Source organism: Poecilia mexicana, unplaced genomic scaffold (genome assembly GCF_051168715.1).
Source record: "Poecilia mexicana isolate PSO_F unplaced genomic scaffold, ASM5116871v1 scaffold_8, whole genome shotgun sequence".
NCBI classification, from domain to species: Eukaryota; Metazoa; Chordata; class Actinopteri; order Cyprinodontiformes; family Poeciliidae; genus Poecilia; species Poecilia mexicana.
The window spans coordinates 1,389,582-1,410,735 of record NW_028263377.1 but is presented as its reverse complement, the minus strand read 5'-3'; the positions used below and the strand labels follow the sequence as shown (position 1 = coordinate 1,410,735).

General features: G+C 38.6%; 1 protein-coding gene across 1 annotated transcript in view; it reads right to left on the bottom strand.

The window, feature by feature from the left end:
* The window catches only part of aoc2 (amine oxidase copper containing 2), a 30,961-nt gene extending 10,771 nt beyond the window's left edge, over positions 1–20,190 (bottom strand). Inside the window, exons 1-3 of the mRNA XM_088008002.1 lie at positions 18,572–20,190; positions 13,455–13,573; positions 11,347–11,513 (exon numbers count right to left, since the gene is read on the bottom strand). Of these exons, the coding sequence (XP_087864128.1) occupies positions 11,347–11,513; positions 13,455–13,573; positions 18,572–20,144 (1,859 nt within the window). The 5' untranslated portion in view covers positions 20,145–20,190. The remainder of the gene's footprint in view (positions 1–11,346; positions 11,514–13,454; positions 13,574–18,571) is intronic.
* Between the last annotated feature and the right edge of the window lie 964 nt (positions 20,191–21,154).

Below are 21,154 nucleotides of genomic sequence, written 5' to 3'. Positions count from 1 at the left end.
ACCGCTGAAGCAGAAACGATATTCAACGTTTTCCGTCATCTGACAAGTAGCAAGTCTACTCCACTTTATTCACCAAAAACGTTTTTTTTATATATATATATATAATTCACCAAAAACTGATCTGTAATCTGTAACGTTTGCTATGTTGAGCTTCAGTTAGCCACCTTATCTCACTGTGCGAGAGACAACTGTGTCATGTGTCATGGGCAAAAGGTCAAAGGTAACAAGGTGACCGGAAGGCTTATTATGTTGTACAAAAAACCAAAACAAAACAAAAAATAACTTTAGTACATGTTATTATGTGTCAGAAGAGGGCTTTGAAAATAATAATACCAACAAAAAAAAAGAAAAAAAAAAAAAGAAAATGAACTAAAGGGCAGGTGCTCAAGCACTCCCTGCCCTCCCTCCCCCTCTGCACATGCCTGAAGCTTTCTTTAGCATTAATGCTAATTTTTAGCATCAGAAAGCTGGGTCCAAACCGACGGGCACACTTTGGCAGGCCCCATTTAAATTTCTTCAGGAATTTTCTAGCTCCAAATCTACAACACCTAGACTCTTCAAACTTGGACTAAATTATTCTGCTCTAATAGTACAATATTTAGAATCATGTTTGTGACTTGTGAAACCTTTTTCTGATTTGTGAAACTTCACTTAACAGACCCCTGCAAAAGATCTTTCCTTCCAACAGCCATCACCATCTACAGTAACTCTTTGAAAAATTAATGAGTTACACCAACATTTTATTTCCCATTGGGATTAATAAAGTGGTTTTGAATTAGAATTGAATTTGAAAAAAACTGCATGGAACATATATGAATAGTAATCTGATCTTTAGTGAAGTTTCATAAATCACATAAAGGTTTCACAAATTCCAAACATGGATTAAAATATTCTGCTCACCTGGCTGTCTCCTCCCCTCAGTAGTTCATAGAAAGGCAATTCTAGTTTAAAAACTACTACACCTAGGGACTTGAAACCTGAACTAGATTATTCTGCTCTAATAGCAGAATATTTATAACCATGTTTGGGATTTGTGAAACTTTTATCTGATTTGTGAAAACTCAATAAAGTTAGATCTTCACCATTTTTGGCACCTCTGTCATTAACTACAACTGCTCTAATTAAAAAACTACAACTCCTAGACTCTTCAAACCTGGACTAGATTATTCTGCTCTAATAGCAGAATATTTAAAACCATGTTAGTGATTTGTGAAACTTTTTCCTGATTTGTGAAAACTCAATAAATTTAGATTTTCACCATTTTTTGGCATCTGGATCACATTAGAACTGGTCTAATTAAAAATATACAACTGCTAGACTCTTCAAACCTGGAATAGATTATTCTCCCCTTCAAGCAGAATATTTATAACGATGTTTGGGATTTGTGAAACCTTTTTCTGATTTGTGAAACTTCAATAAAGGCTGATTTCGGACATTTTTTGGATATTGGTCACTCCAGCTCCAAAACTACAACACATAGACTCTTCAAACCTGGACTATGTTGTTGTGCTCTAATAGCAGAATATTTTAATCCATGTTTGGAATTTGTGAAACCTTTATGTGATTTATGAAACTTCACTAAAGATCAGATTACTATTCATATATGTTCCATGAAGTTTTTTTCAAATTCAATTCTAATTCAAAACCACTTTATTAATCCCAATGGGAAATAAAATGCCTTTCTCTGAAGAACTACTGAGCGGGAGGAGACAGCCAGGTGAGGAAAAACTGTTCTTATCTATTGATTCAGTATTTTTATCATACAGACATTAGGCTGTTGTTGATGTGCTATTAGCTAGCTGCTAGCTACGACTTTGCTAGCAAAGCTAGATAAATAAAAAGCTTCTTTCCTGTTTACGAGGCACATCGCCTGTCCAAAACTTATCATCTCCATAATGAATATATGTCCGATCTTCTAATTTCCTTTGCTGCATAATGTACATTGCATTTATTCTGGCGTAAGGTAAATGTATCTTGAAGGAGAATAGCACTTAAATAAAAGTCCAACAAGGATATTCATTTAGAATTAAAAATAACTCACCCTGAATTACCATGATAGATATAATGTATGTCATTAATGACGGGGAAAAAACTCAACCCAGACTTTAAGTTTAGGGTCTGGATCGCAGAGTATGTAGTTAAATTTTTCCCCAATTATTCAATGGGAAAAAATAAACTAACCTCAGAATAAAATTGTAATAAAAACTTTTGGAATTGTAATGATTTCTTTTTTAAAAACAAATTGTTTTGTTTAAAAAACTTTTTTTAATTAAATAACTAATTTTTGTCTTGTGAACTTAAAAAGTTATTTGCCAAACATAAACTTTTATTTGCACACATCAGAAATCTTTTGTTGCGATTTTGGGTCCTGCCCCCGACGTCATGTGAGAATCACAAGCAAAACCTTGAGTCAAACAAGAACTTAGAATATCAAAAAAAGATTTCTGACATGCACAAATAAGTTTGTTTTGCAAATAAAATTCCCTTCATGAGACAAATGTGTGATTTAAATGTTTAAAAAAGTTTTGAGCAAAACTCAGTAGGCTTTTCCCATAGTGACATGCATTAACAATTCAATTTTTGCTTTGTTTGTTTCTTTTTTTTTTTTTTTTTTGCAGTTCCACCTTAAAGTTTGATGCAGCTCTGCTTTCCTGAGTGGACCATCTTCATCTCCACTGGAGCAAACAGGAAGCTCTTTTTTATAGATTACAGTACACTAAAAGGTTGCATTGTGCCCTTGTTTATATTTTTAATAGTGTAATTCTGTAAAGACAAAATATGTAAATCAGAGCTAGACCACCAGCTCTGATTTACATATCTTGCTAAATTGCGGGTTTGAATATTACAATACTTTCCTATAACAAAATAGTCCTGCAGAAAGAAATTACTAATAAAATGTCTTACATATGCATAGTTGTATGCTCTGTATAGAGATTTACCTTAGCTTTGATTGTATATTTCACAATTTTGTAATTTATCATTGTTTATTAAACTCTGAAAGCTGATAAACTTTGTTAATATTCTGTCCTAGAATGCGGTAAGATGTGCCCTTTTTTTTTTGAGCACCTTCCCCTTTAGTGGTCTCTGCACGGCCCTGTAGTTAGCGCTGCTAATTATCCACAAACGCTCCAGCCAACCGGGGCTGCACAGTGGCGCAGTTGGTAGCAGCAAGAAGGTTCTGGGTTCAATTCCCAGCCCCGGTCTTTCTGCATGGAGTTTGCATGTTCTCCCTGTGCATGTGTGGGTTTTCTCCAGGTTCTCCAGTTTCCTCCCACAGTCCAAAAACATGACTGTCAGGTTAATTGGCCTTTCCAAATTGCCCCTAGGTGTGAGTGTGTGTGTGCATGGTTGTTTGTCCTGTGTGTCTCTGTGTTGCCCTGCGACAGACTGGCGACCTGTCCAGGGTGTACCCCGCCTCTCGCCCGGAACGTGAGCTGGAGATGGGCACCAGCACCCCTCCCGACCCCACCGAGGGACAAGGGTGAAGGCAAATGGATGGATGGCTCCGGCCAACCGGGACCCAGACATAAACTTTACAGGGAAGACAGACCTGTAAAGTTTATGTGGCTCTTTAGCCACTAGTGGTGGGAAGTAACTTAGTACAAGTACTTCGTTATTGTACTTAAGTACAGTTTTCGTATATCTGTACTTTACTTAAGTAGATTTAATAATGGATACTTTCTACTTTTACTCCACTACATTTTACAGTAAGTATCTCTACTTTCTACTTCACTACATTTCTACAAAACTGTCGCGTTACTCGTTACATCCAAGTCGCGTTGAGCTTTTTTCCGTTAAAATGTGAAGTTCAGGGTCTTAAGGTGGCGCCGTAAAATCCAAGCAATAACGTGACTTAGTGTCTGTTGTCACCCATCGCCTCCACCTTTACTCGCACGCGGAGCTCCAGACATGCGCAGTGGTGTATATTCGGCCAATCGTCAGTAATATAATAGCACTGCATAAACCATAAGATATGGTGACATGTAAAATCAGCAGCGCTTCGCTTTCACAGACGGGACTTTCAACTTTTAGCGTCACTTGAAAGGAAAGCTTAAAGAAAGGTAAGATCTGTGGACGTGATGCTAGCAAAGCTAGCTGTACTGACTGAGACACATGTTGCATCTGCGATGAAAAAAAGTTGCCACTAATGCCATAGTGTTGACTGAGGTTTTGCATATATGGGAGAACGCTGTGACCAAAGTGCAATATAGTAATATGACATTCAGGAACGATCCGATTCTTCTGGACGGATCTTTACTAAGTCCTAAGGACTGAAGCCTCACTGAGAGCCGTTCTTTGTTCTTGTGTACACTGCAGTAGCTAACACATACACACGTTTATTTAATCGCTGAATAAGTAAAAGTTGAACGTATGAACACAGAGCATGCTCATTGATTGATTTCGTCTCCTGTCATGGTGGCAAACATAGCAGTGGGAGGGAGGGTGAGAACAGTCACAGTGGTCCTTCTGCTTATAGTTGAACGTTATTTACCGTTAATTGCGATGTTTCAGTTGTGGTTTCTGACATGGGCAATATGGGCAACCGTCCAGGGTGTTATTTTTCTAGGGATAGCAGGAGACCTCTGCGGATTGTAGCACAGCGATGAAAGCAAAACAGAATGAAATGAGTTTTAATTGATACTGGTTAAATAAATTTCAGCTCTAAGTATTTAATATCTAGGTGTTTTTATGGGAATGTGGATCTTTCAGATCAATCTGAGAACCAATTTTGATAGGTAAACTTAATTTTATTGTGTCATGTAGCTCAAGGCACTGGTCTTGGTCTTGGGTTCGGTGGTCTTGACTACAACTCTGCTGCGTGGCTCCTTGGTTGCATGTTCTCCCTCACCCACCTTCTTTCTGTTGGATTTCTTTCTAAATAAATGTCACTAATGAAGTTCATGCTATGTTAGGACAGGAGAGACGAGATGTTTCCATCCCTGAAATTATGATTCATAGAATCACATATCTCAGTATAAACTGTTACAGAGAATAAACACAATAAGAACATGTTTAATCTATGGCATTGTTCATTAAAATGTCACATTTCTTATGTATTAAAGTTAAATAAGATCAGTTCACTTAATGATCTTAGCGATTAGGTTATGTATTCAGCAAGTACTTTTACTTTTAATACTTAAGTATTTTTAAAAGCCAGTACTTTTTTACTTTTACTTAAGTAAAATGTTAATGTGGTACTTTGACTTTTACTTGAGTACATTTTTGACTGTGTATTTGTACTTTTACTTAAGTACATTTTTTGAGTACTTTCTCCACCACTGGTAGCCACACACTGGGCAGCGTGTTGAGATGTATATAATTGTTCGTTCACAAAGATAAATCATTCTCACCACTCCACAATGCGCATCTCTGAATTCGCTATAAGTTATTCCTGCAGTTCACATAGAGCTGCGCAACCAGAGCTAACGCGGAGGGTTTTAAACTCTTACCTAGAGTTCTCCAAAGGATTATAATTTCTCACAGTAGGTTCATGTAAATATCCATACAGGAGGTCAGCCTGTGTCCAGTTTGAGTGAAAGGAGGCGTGCGCGGTCCTGCTGAGGTAAAGCAGCGGCAGCGCGAGGCAAAACGCAGAGGCGCCAGCTGTGTGATTAGTCCGCGCGCTGTCGGCTTTAAATGCATAAACTATAAACCTATCTATTATAAACCTATCCTTTAGGAATAAATCTGCTCTGCTAATGAAATGCTAAGTGCAAAAGGGACACTTGCAGCCCGGCTTTAAAAAAAAAAAAAAAAAAAAAAAGATTTGATTTTTATTTTTTTATTTTCCTAGAAACGTAAACAAGCAATGCTTAGTCTGGCGGGGGGGCTAGTAAAGCATGGCGGGCCGCCAGGTTTATAATACATTGGGGGAAACCCTGTACATATATACATATAGACATGTATCCAATATATATTATTCGGTATTAATCATTATTTATTTGTGTCAATATTAATCATTATTTATTTGTGTTTGTATAGTTATATAAATATGTATTGATATTACTAAATAATTTATTAAATAAATTATAAACAGCTGTGTGCTTTGTAATATGCTCATCATACATCAATATCAGAATATTCCATTCCTATTCTATTGCTATAGCCACTAAGCATATTTAAATATGCTGAACTATGTATTAAAAACATACTTAAAAAATACAATTGTTTATAAATGATAGATGTTTGAATATGGTTTCCAGTAACAAAAAAGTGTGTTATGATCGATTAAATGCGCTGATACGTCATTGTGCCTGCTAAACACATAAGCTGAGTGGAGTGGTGGACCTCTCCGAGATAGCCGCCCTAAATCTCGTCAGCGACAATAGGCGAGAGCGGTCCATGAGGCGTCTATTCTTATATTATGTCTATGTTCCTTGCGTTCAAGTTTTTTCTTCTCTTTATAGCGTTTTTTTTTTTTTTTTTTTTTAATTGAAAGTGTACAATACCGCCACCGTCTGGTCTGGAGTGTGAACCGGAGCTAATCCTGTTTATTATAGATCTTACATCATACATTTGAAAATGGATTGGGTACTTTCTTAAACAACATTACATCATGATTATCATTTTCTTATTCCTTGCAATTTGAACAAAAATAGTAAAAGATTATTAAGACACCTAAAAAGGCATACTTTTTAGGTGCTTAAAAAGTACATGAAAAGTACTTTATAGGTGAAAAGACATACTTCTGAATATGTATTAATTAGTTTTATTTTGGAATCGGGTTGCTGCGTGTTGCAGACTTCTGCCCAGGTCCCTCTTGAAAATGAGATCTGGATCTCAACCGGGTTCACCTGGTTAAATAAAGAAGGTTAAAGAAACGCATACTTTATTAGCCTAAAATTTACACTGAGATGTAATTTAAAACATACTGAAATTAATAATTTAAAGTAGCGTTAAGTGAATAAAAAAAAATCTATATTGAGCATATATTTTGAAATATAGCTACACAAAATATATTTTAAATATACTTGAGCAAGTCTATATTTGGGCAAATATATATTTTGTTCACTTAATAAAATATACTTTTATTTAATATATTAAAAGTGTATTTTGGTACAGTTATGTTTAAGTGTGTTTAAAGTTATAATTTCAAAATTGGTACAAGCATACTTTTAGTATACTTCAGATATATTTGGTAGTACACTTAATACTTAGTATACTTAAAGTGTACTTTCACAAATGTATGTATGTTTGAAATATACTAAAGTATACTTCTTTTTCACCTGGGGATCCCGCTTTTGTTTGTATTGTGGGGAGACCCGACATTCCATTGCTAGCTGTCCAGTGCGGCCAAACTATCGAGTCCACCAGTAGAAAGGAGGAGTCTGGTGGACTAACGGCAAATTCAAAAACCTCCTCGTTTCATGATTAATTCTAACCTTTGTTACAATAACCAAACTCTTCCCTTGGCTGCGATTCAGGCTGCAAACGGACACTAATAGACTCAGAGTTAGTCAAACAAATGTCCATTGAAGTAATTAAGTTACCTGTTCCACTTTGTGTTTCCACCTTGGATGGGAAGGCTCTTCCTCAGATAACTCGCAAGACTAAATCGCTCCTTCTAGTTTGTTCTGGCAACCACAATGAATTAATTTCTTCTTTTGTATTTCAGCCACGTCATCTGTCATTTTAGGTTTTGACTGGCTTGAGCAACATAACCCTCACATAAACTGGTCTAATAAACATATTGAATCATGGTCCGCTCGCTATCACTCCACCTGTCTCTGATCAGCTATTCCCCCAGGTCCATCACCAGCTGAACATCATGAGGCGGACCACCCAGATCTGTCTACCTTTCCTGCTGACTACCATGGCTTGGCTCCGGTTTTCAGTAAGGTCAAAGCTCTCACTTCCTCCTCACCGACCCTATGATTGCTCCATAGATCTCCCTGGAGCCCCATTACCATCCAGTCGGCTGTATAACATCTCACCATCTGAATGGGAAAATATGGAGAAATGTATCAAGGACTCAATGGCTGTAGGTATAATCAGACTATATTCTTCTCCTCTGTGTGCTGGTTTCTTCTTTGTTGGAAAAAAGAATGGAACTCTAAGACCATGCATTGACTACCGAGGGTTAAACCAAATTACTGTTAAAAATAAATGCCCTTTACCCCTGTTGTCTTCTGCCTTCGAGCCAGTGCATGGAGCCACTGTTTTATCAAAATTGGACCTGAGAAATGCTTACCATTTACTGCGAATCCGGCAAGGAGATGAGTGGAAACGGCCTTTAAGACACCTTTGGGACATTTTGAGTACTTGGTGATGCCTTTTGGATTATCTAACACCCCTGCTTGCTTCCAGGCTCTTGTTAATGATGTGTTGAGAGATTTTTTTGAACATTTTTTGTTTGTATATCTGGACGATATACTTATTTACTCTAAGACTCTATCTGAACATAAACGTCATGTCCGCCTTGTTCTCCAACGTCTCCTGGAAAATAAGCTGTATGTTAAAGGCTGAAAAGTGTGAGTTCCATAAGCCTTCTGTGTCGTTCTTAGGCTTCATACTCGAGGTTGGACAGGTATGTCCCACGTAGGAGAAAATCAAGGCTGTGGTGGATTAGCCTACCCCCAATTCTGGGGTGGGAGCTGTTTTGTCCAAAATTTCTGACTCTGATAACAAAACACATCCATGTGCCTTCTTTTGCTGCAGATTATCCCCCGCTGAACGAAATTATGATGTGGGTGACCGTGAACTTCTGGCCATCAAGTTAGCCCTGGAGGAGTGGCGGCATTGGTTGGAGGGAGCTGAACATCCGGTGCTGGTTTGGACCAAGCATAAGAACCTCTCCTACCTTCAATCTGCCAAATGCCTCAACCCACGTCAGTCCCGTTGGTCTCTGTTCTTTTCTAGATTTAACCTGTCCATCTCCTACCGTCCAGGCTCCTGTAACCAGAAACCAGATGCTCTTTCTCGGCAATACGCTGCTGATGACAAAACCCCTACGATCATTTGCCCCCCAGCTGCACAGTGGATGCTGTCACCTGGGAGATCGACGACCTCATTAAGCAAGCCCAGTCGTCTGAACCCATACCTGAAGGCTGCCCTGCTAAGAAGATTTATGTCCCCTCAACTGTTTGAGCCCGATTTCTTCACTGGATCCACGCCTCTAAGTTTTCTGGGCACCCAGGTACGAGCCGTACTATCTCCTTGATTAACCACAGGTTTTGGTGGCCATCCATCCACAAAGATGCTAAGGAGTATGTTTGAGCCTGTACAGTCTGCTCCCGGAACAAGTCATCTCATCAGCCCCCATCTGGACTCCTTCAACCATTACCCATTCCCAAGCACCCATGGTCACACATTGCAATAGATTTCGGCACTGGTTCACCTCCATCTAAAGGTATAACAACAATACTCACCATCATAGACCGTTTTTCCAAGTCCTGTCATTTAGTGCCTCTTCGCAAACTCCCCACTGCATTTCAAACTGCTCAGCTATTAATCAAACATATTTTTTGTTTACGTGGCCCCCCTATTGAGATACTTTCAGACAGTGTTCCGCAATTTGTATCACAAGTCTGGAAACAGTTTTGTACCGCTCTCGACGCTAAAGTAATGCTGACTTCCGGTTACCACCCTCAGTCCAACGGCCAAGTTGAAAGAATGAATCAGGAACTTGAGTCAGTCCTCCGCTGTTTTACGTCTAGCAATCTATCTGATTGGAGTCAGTTCCTGCCATGGGTCCAATACGCACACAATAGTCACATGTCTGCTGCTACTGGTCTGTCTCCTTTTGAAGTGTCCCTAGGATATGTTGAGAAAATAAATTTAAAATAAGCTAGTTTTAAAACTTAACATGTCTTGATTCAAATGGCCTAATTGTGGTTTTGAAATTAGTAATGTATTCTGGCTCTTTGACCTTTATTTTACCTGTAGTTCCAGCAGATGGTTTGCTAGGATCGTTTGAACTGCCTTTTGTCTGTGGGAAAACAATACAGTGGAAGTTGTAGCTTTTCACACTCATCTGTGAAAGGCCGTAAACACGGCAGGGGTTTTAGGCTTCAGATAGAGGGTCAGAGATAGCTCCTGGTTGGATGAGCAAAGATACGCCTTATTTGAATAAATTAAATACAAGAGGATAAAACTTTCTACACAGAAGTAACAAATCAGATTTGCCCTTGCAATTCTCCAAAGATGTCTTTGCACGTCTTTGCTTTTCTTTCTTTCCTTCTTTCCATTTATGTCAGGTAAATGAATGTATGTCTCCGTTGTTCTGCAGTTTCTGGTGTAAGTTTGTGCATTGTCTTACTTCTAAGTTTATGCATTGTCTTATATTGGATTAAATTCTGTAATTCTGTGACGTCAACACGCATTGTTGTTTTCTTTGTGGCTACACGTGGCCCGCCGAGAGGACCTGGGATCCAGAGGAAGAGAGAGAGCCAAACTTTTTCCAAAGTTAACCAATTTAGAATTTTTCTTCCTTAACAGATACCAGCCTCCTCTTCTCGCCTCGGATGAAGACCTCATTTCTGTTACCGCTGTCCAAAACCACATTCGTTGCTGCAAAAAAATCTGGAAATCCACCATCAACGCACTCAATAATACCGCAGCCCAAAACAAATGCTTTGCCGATTGCAGAAGGATCCCTGCTCCGGAGTACTCACCTGGTCAGAAGGTTTGGTTATCCACACAAAACATACATTTAAAATCCATGTCCAAGAAAATGTCCCCTAGGTTCATTGAACCTTTAGAAGTGGAGTCTGTCATTGTCCGTCTGAAGTCCGTCTCCGTCTCCCAGCTTCATTAAGCATCCATCCGACATTCCAAGTGTCACAAATTAAATCTGACCAAACCAGCACCCCAGTGCCCCGACGTTCCAGTGTTCTTTGTCACTATTGGTTATCTGAGACCCTGCCGTTGACTTACCTGCTTGTAATAAACCTCTTAAAACTGATTACTCTTTTCCTGATTTGTGTTCTGCATGTGGGTTCGAAATGTTAAAACAAACATGTCAGAATGTGGTGAAGACAAAAACAAAAATGGCACACAAAACTCACACAACCAAGGATTATAACATATATGTACATTCCTGGTCAAAAGATTGCAAAAATAATTGCAAGGATACTTGCAATTATTTATTTTTTTATTCAAATTTTGTACTGCTGGACTGTAATCAGATTAATTGTGGAAAAAAAAGTTTGACTGAAAAAAGTCAATGTTTGACTGATGAAGTATTAATTATAATGACTATAATTAATAAATATTAATAATTAAATTATTAATAATAAATTCTCAGTCAATAAGTGAGAAGCAGGTACCACATTGAACAGTAATAATGTAGTAACTGGACCATAGCATAGATTTTCCTTTATTTATATTTAATTTGTTCATTCCTACCTGGCCCAGGACATTGATCTCTCTTCAGTCTGGCTCTCTGGTAGGTGGTCTCCTGCAAAGCTAAACACCTGCAATTTGTAGGAACGCTGATGACCCCAACGATTGGTTTTCCTGCTAGCGATGTGAAGATAGCGAGGTATCTTGGTGTCATAACGCAGGGCGGCCTCCTGTGGAAGAGTTCCAGAAGTCTGACAGTCAAAATCCAAGATGTGACAAATGGCATGTGCAGATTTACAAACAAATTGAGATTTACGAGTGAGAAGCAAAATAATGAGTTCGGCATCCTATGGAGATTCAGTTCCTCATTCAATTCATTCAGTTTGCATATGTGACAGTCATGAAGTACACAGTAGCCTTTGCCTACCAATTAATTCTAAAATATGCCCACTGTCAGTGTTTTCCACTGAAGCTGCTCTTTTCATGATGTGCGATTTGATTGTGGACCCAAATGCAGAAAGGCAGAGGCATTGAGTAAATGAAGAATGTTTAATAAAAACATTATCGACATAAACTTGCAAAAACGTACAGAAAAGTGGCACGGGGGCGAGGGAGAGGGACAAGGGACTATGAAATAAATTTAACACTAAAGAATAACTAGACAAAAGAAATAATTGAACTAGAGCAACAAGGATATAAACTAGAATCATTAGGAAAGTCTCAACTAAAAAAACAAACAAGACTGATCTAGTCAAAGAAAGAGACAAATGAACACAGAATAATAAACAGACTTTGAAACAACCCAGAACATAATATCACCCTCCCTGTCCAGCCTCTCATATTTAAATATGGCAGCATAAATATGTTGTCATATTTATGCCAAAGTCATAAATATTCGTGAAGACTCCTTCATGTCCATAATATGTGTTATGTCATGTTTGCAGAAGCCAAACTGAGGATTAATATGGCCACATTTTCTTTAAAGTTGCTCTGCTTCTTAAATTGATCTGTGATCATTTGGGAGGCGGAAACAGGATCTCCACATTTACTTTTGACAGGTGGTTCAATAACTGCAGCCATTCTTGCTACTTTGCTAGCTAGACTATTTGTTCTTCTGGTTGAAATTATCATGCTGTCTGGGTGTTTGGTGTTTTTGTCATGGGGTTTTATGTTCCATGCATTTCTGTTATTCAAATGCTTTGCTTATTTATCTGTAAGTTTGGGTTCATAGCCATAGGCATACCTGTCAAGTTTTGGACTTGAGAATACGGGAAATATTATCAAGTCCAATACCTCAGTCCTGTTAGATTCTATTGTCAGAGTGGGGGGAACCAGGGTGACGTTGGGAAAGGGAGGCAAAATACAGTAGTTTTCTGGAAAAACGGGAAACTTGACAGCTATGTATAGCTGGTGTCGTGTCTTGTTTCTCTGTGTTTTATTTAAGTTACATTTTTGTTTCAGTTAGTCTCTTATCTTGTTCTCATGCCTGATCTTGTCTATTCATTGTTATCCTAATCTTCCTCTTCTGGGTTCTGTTCTAACCATGATTATCGTCCCATTACCTCAGTCCTGTTATGTTCTAGTATCCATGTTTTGGTTTTCTTTAGCTTTCATTTGTGTTCTGGTATCCTTTAATTGTCATGTTTCATTTTTTGTTTTCATATGTTCCTGTATTCTCTGCCTAGTCTGCTTCTCCAGCTAAGTTCCTTGGATCAGTCTTCAATAGTCTCTGTCAACAAAATTGTCCTTCAGAAAATGTTTAGTTGAGACCAAAGCACCAGACTGAAGACTTTTGTCATCCAGGTTTTGGCAGAAAGAAATAAAAGAGAAAAACAATAAGTTATGCGAATAGAAATGATTGAGTTTGTTCTAATTTATCATGTGAAGAATTAAGTTATTGCCTATAGTGACAGGCCTAATTATTATTCCTAAAAACAACAGGATTCACATTTTGTAATCATCTCCACATTTTATAATAATGTTATTTCATAATGTGGGAGAAAGAATTACAAAATACTTCATTATTGCATAATGTAGTATTACAAAGATATAATGGATTCAATACTGTGGCACCCTATAAGCTGCCACAGTATTGCTATGCATCAAAAAGCAGACCTTCTTTTAAATAAAATAAAAACATAGAAGACTAGCAGAGGAAAATTAGTACCAACCTGTTCAGTTCTGAACTGCTTTTCCACCAGCCGAGGCACCATTGCATATCGATCAGGCATCCAAGGCAAAGAAACATTGGTAAACTCCATATCTTTGGCCTGAAATACATTCTCCACTCCTGAAAAGGAAAAGTAGATATTACAACAAAACCCAACAAATATGCTTCTGCATTTACTATTTTTACTTTTTAGAATTGTTTCATGCAATGGGTCAAATATGTACTGAAGATGTCAGGGTTTTGTTTTATTAAAGACATTCCTAATATGTCCCAAATAATCCACACATACAAAGAAATCAAAGCAAATGAGTCCACAAAGGACATTTTAGATAGAATATTGGGAGGATAAAGGAAAATAAGTTACGCCATAACAGAAATATTTTTAATATTATGAGAAAAATTACATTACATTTATCCAGTAATTGTCCTTCAGTTATCTGAAGGCTGGCCATATACGCTTTAAGACAGTTCACACCATTATGTTTACTGCTGCAGATTTCCCATGTGGCATGGTGTTTCTGTGGTGATATGCACACCAACTCTTCCACTAAACTTGATGTGGAAGAGTATAAATGACCAGAGCTCATTTATACTCAGCTTTGGTCTCATCTGAGTATAAATGAGTTCATCAGATATGTCAATGTCTTGTCTATCTGAAAGATTTCCATTTACTGAAAAATAACCACAGGTTCAATTCCTTTTTTGCCTATTGTAGAGACACCCTGCAAAGCTTAGTCCTGTCCACAGCAAATGTAGAAATAATGAAATGGTTTACATACTGTGCATCACTGTTCTACTTAAGAAAGAACAGCAGTGTCGATATTTCCATTTTAACATGAAAAAGTACACAGCTTCACAGCAGCTTTTCATTTCTTTTTACAGGTGCCTTGTTGAAAGTATTCCAACCTAAAGCAGGAAATAACACAGGAATCACTGGGATGGATTGGAGAGGTTTTCCTGTTTCTTACTGGCTTCCTTTCAGACACTGCTGATGAAATGGGGATTGACACATACAATGAAGCAGTGACATGTCCGATGTGATGCGAGGCATTGTTTGCTATATCACGTGACTTTCAGTAAGACGACACAATCATCAAAGCGGGGCTTCATCTGACACGCCTTTTTTATTTTGTACATGTCTGGGAGCCTGTTGTCTTTTGCGTCTCCAGCCTATTGTCTTTTGCGTGTATATATATGTATATATATATATATATATATATATATATATATATAAGATTAATACAAAATAAACAAGAAATGACAGTGACATAAGTGTGCATGAGTCACCAGAAAATGCTGCGTAATTATGCTCAGAATAAACTTTAGCTCATACATTGCAGAACAGCTTGATCTGTCATGAATGTTTACTAGAATTTAGATATATAGGTAGAGTCCAACCTGACCCAAAATACATGGTTGACAATCATGTCAGTGTCTTGCTTCTGTGGTATGTTTTTAATAAGCCTACAATACATACAGAACATATCAAACTAAATGAGAATGCATGAGATAATGATAATATCTTGAGTACATTAGCATATTCAAGATTTCCCCCAGAAAACTTGCTAAGCCCGGTGGCTGGGGCGCTATTCATCCAGCAGCTCTCTGTATTTTTGAGTTAAAAAGTATTTAATGTTGACAGGAAATTTAAAAATATCACTTGAGAATTGTGTGTGATTGGAAGATTAATTTCTGAACACCAACTATAAAATCTTAAAAAATGCAAACTTTTTAAAAAACTTATAATACACTGGGGGAAACCCTGATATTGATAATATGCTAATGTACTTATTCAAGTCTAAATAGAGGAGTAGGTAGTTCACTCTGGTGAGCAATAAAAGAAAATAACATGCAGAAGTTAATCAGACTGGAAGAAGTGCTGCACATTCAACTCAAATGTTTCCTGCTGAGATGTTCCAGCATTGAGGATGTGATATAGTGGAACATCAATTCAGCTTCACAGAACACGCTCTGAGCTGTTATCTTCTTTATTTAGTTTAAAGTGATCCCTCACTTTTGACACTTTTTGTCTCTTAAATTTAAAGCTGGGCTACGTTATTAAACAAAGCCCAAGATATCCACCGCAGGGCTAGAAGTTCATTGCATATAGATGTTGTGTACAATGATATAGTAACAATGAATTTGATATATTGTGCAGCACAGACCAGAAGCTTTGAACTTCTCATGAAGCACAGCCTCCAAAAATGGAAAGAGTATGACAAAACTCCAAACCTAAAATGACTGGGAATGAAGAGCATGAAAGAGGGGGAAAGAGAGGATGGCAGGGAGGCAGTGTTGTGTTCAAGACCACCTAACCCGAGACCAAGACAAGACCAAGACCAGAGTGTATCGAGACCGAGACAAGACCAAGACTTTTGGGGTCCGAGACCAAGTCAAGACCAAGACCGAGGGGAGTCAAGACCGAGTCAAGACCAAGACCAGCGGCCCGCGCTACATGACACAATAAAATGTAAAATATGATCGAAATTGCTTCTCAAAATAATCTGAAAGATCCATATTACCATAAAACACCTAGATATTAAATACTTAATACATGTGCTAAAAAGTGTGGTCTCGTGCCATCCCTAAAAACATAACGTCCTGGGCATTTGCCCATATTGCTCATATAAGAAGCCACCACTGTCTGCACCATTAAACATAGCAATTGAGGCAATGCCCTGACGGTAAATAACGCTCAACTATGAACACTGACCAAGGAGCAACAAGCAAGAAGTAACCAAACAGAAGGCGCTCATCATGACTGTTTTCACTCTCTCTCCCAGTACATGAAGCCAGGTAGTCTGACACCATGGCAGACATTACAGCTGCCACTTTGAACAAAAACAATCAAAGAGCAATGTGCATGCTCTGCGTGCTCTTTCGTTCTTGTGTTTTAGTTATTTGTTAATTTAAATATTAACGTACATAATAAAATAAAATAATGATGCAGTGTACACAGAGCATTACAAGAACAAAGAACGGGTGTTCTGTCAGGTCAGATCACGGTGTTCTGTCAGATCAGCATACGTTGTCAGATAGTCGTACGCTTAGCTCAGACATGCATACGCTGTCATTACCATATGATTTTATTTAATCAGCAACATAGAATCATAACGTAGATCATCATACACTTGGTTATTAACAGTTGTATGGCATCCAGCTGCAGCCAGACCTGCTTTAAACACACTTTGAAACCACGACAACGCCTGTATATCCATCTAGTTATCACATTATGTCATATTATGACAATTTAATTACTTATTTTCGTCATAACTTGTTGCGTATACTGACAACTACACTGACGGTCGGACTTAATGCGCATGCGCTGGCATGGTACTCACTGCATGTATGCTATTCTGACAGCGTATGGCTATGTGATAGAACACCGGCTATATCTGTCAGACACGTCATTACCATAAGATTTCATTTAATCAACAACATAGAATCATGACGTAGATCATCATACACTTTGTTATTAACAGTTGTATGGCATCCTGACTTAGCGGTTAAGTGAGTTTTACACGGGCGCGTGTTGTAGCTGACTCCAGCTGCAGCCAGACCCTGCTTTAAATACACTTTGAAACCATGACAACACATGTATATCTATATAGTTATCATTGAAAACAATTTAATGACTTATGTTCATCATAACTTGCTGCGTATGGTGAACTGACAACTCCTCTGACGGTCGGATTTCTTAATGCTTAATGCATGTTATGCTATCCTGACAGCGTATGGCTATCTGATAGAACAACGGCTCTCAGTGAGTGACACTCCAGTCCTATCTAATAAATAAAGAGCCATGGAGAAGAATCGACTGTTTCTGAATGTCACCTCACTATATTGCAGACTTTTGGACATAGCGTTGTCCCATATATGCGACAAGTCAGTCAACACCTCCGCACAATAATTCAGCGCAGTGAGTGATAACATTTTTCATCACAAATGCTTATGTGTCTCTGTACAGCTAGCTTTGATAACATCACATTAACGGAGCTTACCTTCTTTGAGCTACTTTTCTAAGTGACGAAAAAAGTTAGACGTTGTCTCCACCATCTGTGAAAGTGAAGCGCTGCTGAGTTAGCTGTGGCCATCAGATGTCTTACTATTTATGCAGCGATATTCCATTACTGACGATTAGACAAACATTTTCTGCCGCTGAGAGGAAACCACTGCGCATGTCCTGGAGCGCCGCGCGCGAGTGAAAGGTGGGGAGGGGAGGGGGAGGGAGAGTAAAAGGTGGGGAGGGTGGGGGGACTAACAGAAACACGTAGTTGCTTGGATTTTAATCGGTGCGTTTTGCATCCACTGAAAACAAAGATGTTAACAAATAAACTAGATAGTGTGCTGTACGTTTAGTGATATTTTCACAGTTGCGGTCTTGACTGGTCTTGAAATAAAATGCCGAGTCCTCAGCGCCCGAGACCGAGACAAGACCGAGACCAAATGCGGTCGAGTCCGAGACGAGACCGAGACCATCAAAAAATGGTCTTAAGACCGGTCTTAAGACCAAGACCAACTTCGAGTACCACAACACTGTTGAGTGGTAAGAATAATTTTGAGATATTCCATTTATAGAGATGGAATCTGACAGATGTAAAGTTAGAGGAAACAGTAAAATGATTTATAGCATGATTTAGTTTCTGTCAGTTTTAGGACAGTAATGATTTTTACCCATTAATCGCGACACATGACAGCTTGGTGGCATAAAAAGTTCAATGATTTGTGTGAAATAAAAGGAGTACTATATATAGGAGGGGAAATCTATTAACCTAATAATCACCCTGTAGTTCGCTGATCAATGGAACTCTCTTTTTCATTGACAAAACTTTTAGGTCATACTTTTTTTTTTTTTTTTTACAAACAATTACCATGGTAAATGTTTGTTTTAAATTAGGATGGTTTTACTTATTTACCTCTAGGATCAATCAAAAAGTAAATATTTTTTTCAACTGAATTAATTTGAATTTTACCAAAACTGTATGGAGAATTTTTTTTTTTCTACCTAATAAGAAAAACTGTTTATTCATATTTCCATATGTTGCACATGTAAAGAGAATAGCTAACAGAGCACTATTTTCCAAAGGTCACTAAGACATTAAATAATTTGATGCTTACCTGCCACATCTAGGTCCACCTTGAAGTTGATGAAGTGTGTGTGGATGTTCCCGAGGACATTTTCTGCCACTTGGTGTCCATACTTCAGATTACCGTTGACCAGGTAGGAAGATGAGATGTAGCCAGTCGCATGCACTTTGGCTTCTACTGATCCACTTTGATAAAAGATGAAATCCCACATGTAGTCATAGTTTCCTATAGCTGTTATTGTTCTGAAGACTAACGCGCTGTTCACCATCCCACCATAACTGTTGTGGAAAAAATCTGCGAAGTGTCTTCTCAGGGGTTGACCCATGTTGTGCTCAAAGATGCATATGGAATTCCTGAACCTGACTGGAACTGGGACATCGATGTACCGGTATGTGTCGACATAGTCAGCGTTATAAGGACAATCGACACCACGAACTAGTTCATGTGCGAAGCGCCCAATCCCAATGCTTGAATCCAAAAACTTTGTAAGAATCATCCCTGGTGTCACTGAACCATACACCGACATCGCCTCCTGCACACTTATTTCATAGGCGATTCTTTCACCATTAAACTTCACATCAAACACTCTCATACCTGTGAGAGAACTAAGTCCAAAAGCGAAGCTCCAGTCCAGGTACAAGACGTGGTTGTCCTGAATACTGTAGCGCTTTCCCTCTGCATAAAACTGCTGGGGTGGTATCTGCAGCGGCTTTTTTCTAGGCTTTAAAGAACCATAGTCAGGAGATTCCTTGTACACAGTTTTGTTCACTTTCCCATTATCATATTTCATCTTAAGCTCTTCCACCGTGTTAAAATATTCCCCGTTGTAAAGCAGCTTCTCCACTTTCCACTGAGATGCGTTTGTGCTCTCATGGTTCAGCAGCACCTCGAAGCCCACCGGGTGAATGTACATGCCGCTCATGTCTCTGAAGAAGGAAACCCAAGTCTTTCTGTCCCCTGACTGAACCCCACGGGGCATTTGTTCAAAGGCATTCAAGCGTTTTTCCCCATCCACACCAAAACTCTCTTTCAGGAGTTTCTTTAACTTAGAGAAGACCTCGGTGTCAAAAAATTTAAACATTAAAGCGTACTCCCCAATAGTAACCAGACGCTTGGTGATAGGTAATTCCATCTTGTATCTTTCCTGCGTTACATCTCTGTGGTATGCCGGATTGGGGAGAGGCCCCACCACATAATCCTTGATTTGGCCCTTCATGCCGTAAAAGACCACCACTGTTGCTTCTCTCACTGGCTTTTTGCCTTTCCTGTCTAAGTACGCCATAGCCTCCAATTTCTTTGGTAGTGAGAGATCAATTAGAAATAAAAAGTTTTCCGACGGCATGGTGGTCTGTCTGGTGGAGATATTCAGCTCCCCCTGTTTAAGCATGTACTGCTGGACTTGCAAGTACTCCTCTTGAGTGAGATCAGCAAACACCAGGCTGCGGTCGTCGTGTTTACCTTTCAGCTGGTGGACATGCTGGCCCGAACATTTGGGCTTCCTTCCCGAGTGGATGCCTATGAGGACGATGTTGAGAATAACTGAGAACAGTCCAAAAAGTATGAGCGCCCATTTTACAAGGGAGTTCATCCTCTGCTCTACCATTACACACAGTGTGGAGAAAAGACAGGCAAGAATTCTGAAGGGGAGGAGGACTGTGGTAGTTAAATAGTGTGGGAAAGGAGAGGCGTGTCTCAAAATGTAACCCATCCCTTTCCACATGGGCCCTCAACCTCTTGACACTCCTTTTTTCTTGGAATGCCCTCTCTCTCTCTCTCTCTCCCTCTCTCTCTCTCCCTCTCTTCCTCTTTCTCTCTCTCTCTGTCTGTCTGTCTCTCTGTCTCTCTCTAACATGCTATATAAAATTTGGAATCTTATTGCAAATTTCTCCTTGAAAATATTCATTTTCAAGGAGACAATGTGTTTATGTTATAAATACTACTTGTAGGAGCTTACTAATAGCTTTCACACACATTTTGGATGTTCAGAAAAATTACTTTAAGGATTTTTTAATATAACGAAAGGGTAACATAACTGTTTTTACATCAGTAAACAGGTCATCATTTGGGATACTTTAAAACCAGTTTTAAACTGGATAAAAAGTGCTCTGTCTGTGAGAGGATCTGCAGTTTGGAACTCACTTCCTGTTCATTTAAAGTCTGTAACCAGTTTTAGTACGTTCAAAAATCAAACAAAACTTTGGTTATGTCCAAAACAGAACTGTAGCCATTTTTGATGTTTTACATTTTTCTGTTTGTATACATTATGTTGTGCTATTTTAAATGATTATCACTTCAATTTTTAGAGTTATTTTTTAAAAAGCCCAACTAGGGACAAGTGCTGCGAATTAGCTGTTGCTATTGCACCATGATGCAAACATGGGACTGCTGTTTTATTCAGTTTGTCTATGTCGATGTGTGTCTGTCCCTATCAAATACACTTTATAATAAATTATAAACGGCACTTTGCAACTAAAAATGCAGCAAGTACAGCAACTTGCTTTGGATTGAATATATCAACGCAACAGTCACAACGCGTGGAAAATACCAAATATATATGGAGGAAATATGTGTTAAAAACTGTTGCGTAATCCTCCGTGTGTGTGTGTGTGTGTG